The 7,380-nt window shown below is 40.5% G+C and overlaps 1 protein-coding gene across 1 annotated transcript in view; it reads right to left on the bottom strand.

The window, feature by feature from the left end:
* Window positions 1–7,380, bottom strand: part of LOC107098829 (teneurin-1-like) — a gene marked incomplete at its 3' end in the record, with an annotated part of 205,708 nt that overhangs the window by 173,143 nt on the left and 25,185 nt on the right. Inside the window, exon 3 of the mRNA XM_015396686.1 lies at window positions 520–846. Coding sequence (XP_015252172.1) covers window positions 520–846 — 327 coding nt within the window. The remainder of the gene's footprint in view (window positions 1–519; window positions 847–7,380) is intronic.

The following is a 7,380-nucleotide window of genomic DNA, read 5'->3' as shown; positions in this document are numbered from 1 at the left end:
ACCCGATGTATTCCAGCATCCAGCTGCCATGCACGTGGGCATTGTCAGTTTCACTATAGCTCTGGTGAATTTCAATGGTGAAGTCCTCTGGAAATCTTCAATAATTGTTGTTGATTGCAGATGTGTCTAGTAGTTCCCATTGATTTAGCTTGGAAAGCGGGGAGAATGGCGCTAGGCTTTCCGCCCTGTGACGTCACTGCTGGAAGATGGCAGGAGGGAGGGGCTACTATATTTGGGCAAAAATGGCCGCTCCCAGACTCAGAGATCGAGACGAAAATTATTATTGTTTTTTTTTTTTACTGATTAAAGGTAAATTCATTAAATCAACGCAAACGTTTTAGGTATAAATAATGATCCATTGATTATGACCGAACTTTTCCTTTAATATCTTGACTGTCAGTTTATGCAGCTTTAACATATAATTATTTAAAATCTTGATATGCCTTGATATTAATAACCAGATGATGATTAATGGAAACTAATCGCTTGGCTTTTTTTAAATTAGTGTTTATTACTCACCGTTGTCGGGTTCAGACTTCCGGTCATGCTCGGTGTCGGTGAGAGAGAGGGCCGAGTTGGCGCGGCTCGTTAGACACGAGCTCTGCTCCGACTTCAGGCCGCGCATCCACATGTGCTGCAGGCCGTGAGCAGGAGAAGGATCCACCTCCGGCTCCGTGTCGACGTCCGACCCCACGCCCAGCGAGTAGCCGCGGCCGTGGACGCGAGCGGCCGGTCCGGTGCACAGTGCCTCTTCCTCTTCCTGATGCTGCGCTGGCTGCTGCTGCTGCTGCTGATGGGTGTGATACTCTGGGCTCCTTAGCTGACCAGCTTTACAGAAGTCTAGATCTAGAAGAGACAGAGAAATGCAGATTGAGATTACCAGGAGCTCTAAAGGCTCTAATACAGCATGTTTTTATTTAATTTGGCTTCAAACTAAGCTGACCAGCTGTTTTTGTAGGAGGAATTTACTCCTCTGCTCCAAATTCATATGATCCTATTTAAGGAGGCGTTTATTCAAAGGCAGAAATCCCAATCAAAATGCGACTCTTAACCATTTGCAATGAAGCCATCGTCTGCTCTGGCTTCCTGATGTGTGTTATTGAGCTGGAGATCTATCGAACTGCTGCTCAAACAGAGCACTGATCTCATCTATATTCTCCTTGGTGGGGTGAAGAGATCAGATAAAGATCAAACCTTATTAATATTGACTCAGACTGAGGGAAAAATTGAGCCTCATACACTTTCAGGTAGAAGAACGGCCTCCAATCTCAGGCATCAAGCCGTTATCTGAGAACATCAGATATACTGTGTTAGTCCTCTGGTTACACTTCAATTCGATTCTATTCAATTGAGCTTTGCTTTTTTTTCCCCCGTATAAGTAGTTGAGTAAACCCCCCCCCCCCCCCTTCGCTCAGTGAGTTTTTCTATTTAGAATGCATAAGAGGGAGAGATGGAACTGATGTGATTTTGAAGAAGGCAATAGATAAATTGAAATCTATAGAGAGGAAAGCGATCTGCGGAAGGAAAGGTTTCCTGCAGTTAATACGTGTGTTAGGTCAGGCCCTGAGAAGATGAACCGCAGCGTTTCAATAAGAGCCACAGTCCTGCTGACCACTCCACTGACCAGTGCTGCTTCCTGCTGGGCGTGTTTGATGGGGTCAAGACGTACTGTAGCTCTCATACTGTTCTCCTGGTATTAAATGGCCTAAGATTGGTCACTACTACACACTGTTTAGCTCAAATTGGCTGCAAGAGGCCACTTTAGGAGCAAATTGGCTATTTCCCAGTAGTAACAAACATGGATCGACTGCAAAGTAGAAAGTCTTCTCGCCATTTTGGTGTGAAGCATATTTACAATGTAACAGGATTTTAGAGGGTGATTAGAGGGGGGGGGCTCAGTCTTTGAAATAACTACCCATTTCATGCTATTACAGCGAGCTGCTCCTGGCACTTCAGCAAAAAAGCTATTTATATATTACACTTCTTTTGCTGAGTGTTGTATTTGTTTTACGTAACTGCCAAAACAATTTGGCTGATATTTTATCCTGTAATAGCTGGGCTGTAATGTGAAAAAGATAAGTGTGCTGTTCTGCAAAAGATCTTAAGTTTTAGACGTAGCAAATTTCCATTTTGGTTCGTTAATCTTTTTCTTAATTAAAGATTAAGTTTGATTATTCTCTCAACTCTTAGCGATCTTCTCTTTCACTGAGGACTTGTGCAGCGTTCACAAATGCGTTCATTTCAAGTACGATTATTTTAAAAAGTTGCCACTCTTTATAGCTTTGTTGTGGAAATGATTCCCACTGGACCTGAACTGGTTTTAAATTGGGAGTAACGGATCAAAATGAATTTAAATTTACAGCCTAAATGTGACCTTTGTTTCTACATAATCCTCTATTAGAAATATTCTACAGTCAGTTGAACTCCTGCATTTTTTCATATCAAAAGAAGTCTGTGTTAAATTTACTTGGGAATTCTGAACACTACTTTATGAAAGATGTAGAACTCAGTTTAGCCTGTTGTAGCTGTAGGTAGGAGCGTCTCTAAACTGCAGCTTTGCAGAGCATTCCCAGCGTCTAGTATCCAACAGCTGGGACCCAAGAGAGGATAATTACTGAACCAGAGTCAGGGTCATGGTCAGTAAAGACTCATTCATGCACAATTGGAGATAAAGCTAACCCGTGTGACAGAACAGTCACATTATTAAAGAAATTAAAGGTAGCTCTGAATAACACAGAGCAAAGAGTTCCACACTGTGTTGCAGAAGGAGTGAGGACAGTGAATCATGCTTTCTATATAACATGTAGATGTCTGGCTTCCTTTGCATTGTTAAGCTTGGGAAACACATGGTACCGATTTGCATTATGGAAATAAGGCAAGACGACACAGGTGTTGTGATGCAGTGGGGATGCGGTGGGAAATGTTCTGCTAAATCCTACTTTAACTTGTCCATGGTACAGCAGTAGACATTCAAAATTTCCCCACTTTGCTTGATAGGCCCTTGGCTGGTCCCCTACAATTCCTTTTTAAACATCAATCTTTGTACTAAAATATTCTGTCATAATTTGTGGACATAATGATCTAAAGAGAAGCTCCATCTCCTGGTCAGATCCTGTGATTCAGTGAAAGGGTGGAGTCAGAGTAAAAAAAAGAAAATGCAACAGGGGGTCACTCCACTGGCTGGGAGTTGGAGGGTATTTAGCTGGGAGTTGCAGGGAAGTGGGCTGGAATTCGCCTGGCGTTTGACTGGGAACGGCCATTTTGAATGGCTGCTACTGTAGGAGCTGTTGGCAGAATATGTGCAGCCTTTCTAGGAAGGAGTCTTCCTCTGAGACGTCACTCTTAGCAGGAATCTATGCTCCCTGAAAAAGGCTAAATGGTTTAGGAAAGCAGGAGCTCAGCAGGTGCATTTGGTCTCCAAAGCTCCAATAATAATCTAGCATAAGATCTTTGTGGTGTGCTATATAAACATATTCATCTAGTCAGACTCTAAATGGATTGAAGTATCTGTTGCTATAATAGTTCTCCATCCAATGAATGGAGGGATCCAGTCCACGCCTCAGATGCCTCTTCACCCCCGATTTGGTTTGGAGCCATTTCTGGTTTTTGAACAAGTTAAGCCTGTTTAGACAAAACAAAACATGTTTTAGAGCAGGAACACCGGTTGGCATCTGGCATGGAGAAGAGGTGCTCTTTGAGTGCGAACCGATGAGTCGCCATCAGTGTCACATTACAGGAGGAAGACAAGAAAACAAGAACTGTCAACAACACCAGCAGGCTGAAGAAGATGAACTGGGAGAATATCGGTTACGGGACGATGTTTTACAATCTGTTATTTTTACATTGACAATTCAGACTGGATGGATGATCAATTTAATATTCAGCTTGTTTGTAGGCAGCTTTATTGTTTTTATGAGCAGATGTGTTTTAAAAGCATCAAAAGGCTGTGATTGTAGCTCCTGTTTCTACCAGTCCCTCCGTTTATTACTGGAACAACTCTGCAGGTTCTTTTAGGTTGTGCTGTAGTTCAGAAAGTGGAAGCAACACGTTTTCAACTCTATTTGTTTCTTTGGACTTTTTTCATATAAACCATATGTCATCTCTAACGTTCAAACGATAATGGTCCATGAACCGCCTGAGCCCAGCGAGCCCGGTGCCGGGCCCAACTGACACCTGCTAATGCTTATCTGTTTATAGAAATGACAGAAACAGTCACATGGTGTTTCATCCACACGCCTTTCAAATGGGGCTTTAACATTTCTTAAACATGCTTCAAAATTATTTTTTCACAAGTACTTTTTGTTTTATAGCTTTGTAAATAAATAAGATTTAAAATTCCACCTGACATGTCTGAGTCTGTGGAAGTAATGCAACAGCAGATACTCATTTTTAGCCCCGCCCCCTAATGGCCGCCATCATTGGAAACTAGAGGCTCAGCCCTTTCCAAGGAGGGGTCAGAGGTCATTGTGCGACCGTTTCAGGTGATGTAACCAGCATGTGTTACATAAGCTGCTCTGTTATTCTTATTTTCTATTCAGTTTGGTGATTTTATTGGTAAATTTCAATGAACCAACGGCTAAATATTAGGAACAAAGGCTTTGCCTCATGCAGAAGGTCTCCAATAATGGAAATCAGAATATTTGTCTGATCAGATTCCCTTTTATGAGTGGAAAAAGGCATTTTTGAACGTTTGGCATTGAGCCCTAATCCCATTTCCTACTAGCTTACTGCCCACCAAAGACTTTGTAGAACAAACATGCTTCAACTTATTCAGTCCAGATGAGCTTTAGTTCATCCAGAGTTTCTAATGGGCTTTCAAGGTGTTTATTTTGGAAAAAAATTGGCAAGGCTAAATGTTTTTCATTTTTTCTTTGTTTAATCACCTATAAATCAGACATGGTGACATTTAAAATTGTGATTCCACCTGAACATTATTCATCATGTCTTCCTGTCATACAAATACAAACAATTGTATTTCCAATTTATAGTTTGGGAACTGAACTGGCTTTAATTCACAGATGGAATTTCAGGCGGAATAATTTTGCATCCAAGTCTGAACTTGATTTAGTTAAGACTTAGATGGTGTGTAGAGTGTGAATTATTACAGATCATCACAAATCAACATTTTACAGCACTAAAAATCTATTTAGGCTGAATGACAGTAATAACAGTCTGTTTCAGAGAAGCAGAAAACAAGCTGAGAAGATGAGGCATCCTCCACATGTTTACTTACTAAAACACTCAGTTAATGGTTCCTTTTGCTTTTTCTGTGATTCTTAAAACCTGTTTTAAAGGAAAACATCTTTCTAAAATGATTGCATTAGCATCACATAATGATCACATGAATAAAAGATTCTGCACGAACCATTGGCTACATGTAGCTTTGTTCTCTACTTTGATATCTGATTCACCTCATCTTCATGTTGGCTACAGACTCCACCATCAGGATACTAGATGTTCTTCTTCTGTGGTTCTGTGTCGTTTCTTTTCTTCCTCAATAGTAAACTGCTGGAAACATTCCTGCCTTCTGGACCACCTGATGCTGATGAGGAACTGGTCAAACACAGGTGTTGGTAACCAAGCACCGGCGCTCTGAGGTACGGACTCTGAACAGGTTCAAGGACGAAGGTTCTGCCACAGGAGGCAAGCTGGGCTTTTTTTCTCAACAAATATTGAACCGGAGCCAAATTAATCTCAATTAATTGAGTTTAAGTTGTGATTTACAGAGGATGGCATTATTAAAGGAACAGTTTCACTGTGCTATAGGGTGCAATGAGTGTGATTAAGGCAAACTATAGATCCTCAGAAGAACAAGGGAGTTTTTAATTTTGCAATATTCTATAAACACTGCAGCCATTTTTCAAACCTTAGAAAACTCCCATTTTCTAAGTAATATACAGATTCTGAAGTTATGGAAAATCAATCAATCGGTCCGTCTGGGAAAAAAAAAAATGACGCTGACCCATCAACTAATTTTTATTCATTCTTTTCCCAGATTGCATTTAATTTGGTCCCTATCAATAATTTGCTTGCTTGAACAGATGGAAAACCTGAAAAGGTAAATTTTAAATTGCCTAACATCATATTTTCTATTCAAACAGCTACTGTTCTCTATTAAAACATTTTTTTCATATTTAATAAACAAAGTCCTCATTTACTCAAGTTGTAGTAAACATCTGTGGGATTCTGGCAATCCTAAAAGAACGATGATCAGTCGGAGAAAAAATGAGAAGTGGCTAAATGTTTGATGTTTTTTTTTCTAGGCTGCTGCTCTACTTCCTTCTCTCTGAGGAGACTCCACACAAAGATGTGGGCAAACCCGGCAGCCGGAGCACGCTCCCATGGGCTGTTTGCAGATTCTAGCATCAGGCTCAATTTGTTATTAGCTTTCAGTTTGTTGTTATGTTTCTTAAACTAACCGGTTGGAGGAAATGTGTCAATAATGCGTCACTACACAGATTTGAGCAGAGTGTAAAGTGTGTAGCTCCTTTGGGATGGCTGTACTTCAGCGCCTGTCTGTAACTTCACTTATTCGCTCACAGCAGATGATATAGTTTCTTGTGCTAAACCAGAGCTGTGCTCCCTCTGCATCGGATATTTCTCTGTCCACTTGTTCTACTGAGAATGGGGCTGGTGGTGGGGGGGGGGTTTCTTGGAGACCAAGAAGTTGAAATCCTAAGAACAAAATACTAGTCTTGCTATTTAAAAATAAGAATAAACTCTTCACCAGGAATTTCCTTTGTCCCTGAACCTGTTTGTGGTTTTTATGGATGGTTTATCCAGAGGTTTACTGGGAGAGACGTGGGTGTTTACTTGGAGAACATCAGTGTCCCACTTATGCTTTTCATAGAGGATGGATGATGCTTGGCGTCTTCAAGGGACGACCTTTGGTTTGTACTCAATTTAATTACAGGTAAACTGAGGATATTTAATGTCTTCACATTTGATGGAAATAAACAGGAAGTGTCCAAAGGGACTGAATTACAATGTAAATTATTTTTGATACTTCTTAGGTCTGTAACATTCCATCAATATTCTGATACTTATTTAATGTCATAAGATTTGGATCAACCAAAGTCAATGTTTCCTCACATTGCCTTCGTTTAACTACGAATGGATAATTGAAAAATGTTTGAGATTAAGTTATGGTTGTTCAAGTTCAGAATGTATAAAATAGTTGAGACAAACACCATTGAGGTGCAGGGTTATTGACTGGTTGAGATGCTCAGACACGCTATAGGGAAACATTCAAACTCTCAAGTAATACTTAAAGCCATTTAGTTAAGACAGTTCAACACCTTTGTTTCTAGATGTTGGAGCTTGGCCTGTTTTCCAGTGTAGTCCTGTTTCTCTGACTGTGACTAACTGGATGTGCTCTCT

Source organism: Cyprinodon variegatus, unplaced genomic scaffold (assembly GCF_000732505.1).
Source record: "Cyprinodon variegatus isolate N-32 unplaced genomic scaffold, C_variegatus-1.0 Scaffold814, whole genome shotgun sequence".
Taxonomy (NCBI): domain Eukaryota; kingdom Metazoa; phylum Chordata; class Actinopteri; order Cyprinodontiformes; family Cyprinodontidae; genus Cyprinodon; species Cyprinodon variegatus.
The sequence above is the reverse complement of the archived record's forward strand: the minus strand, read 5'-3'. Positions and strand labels throughout refer to the sequence as shown.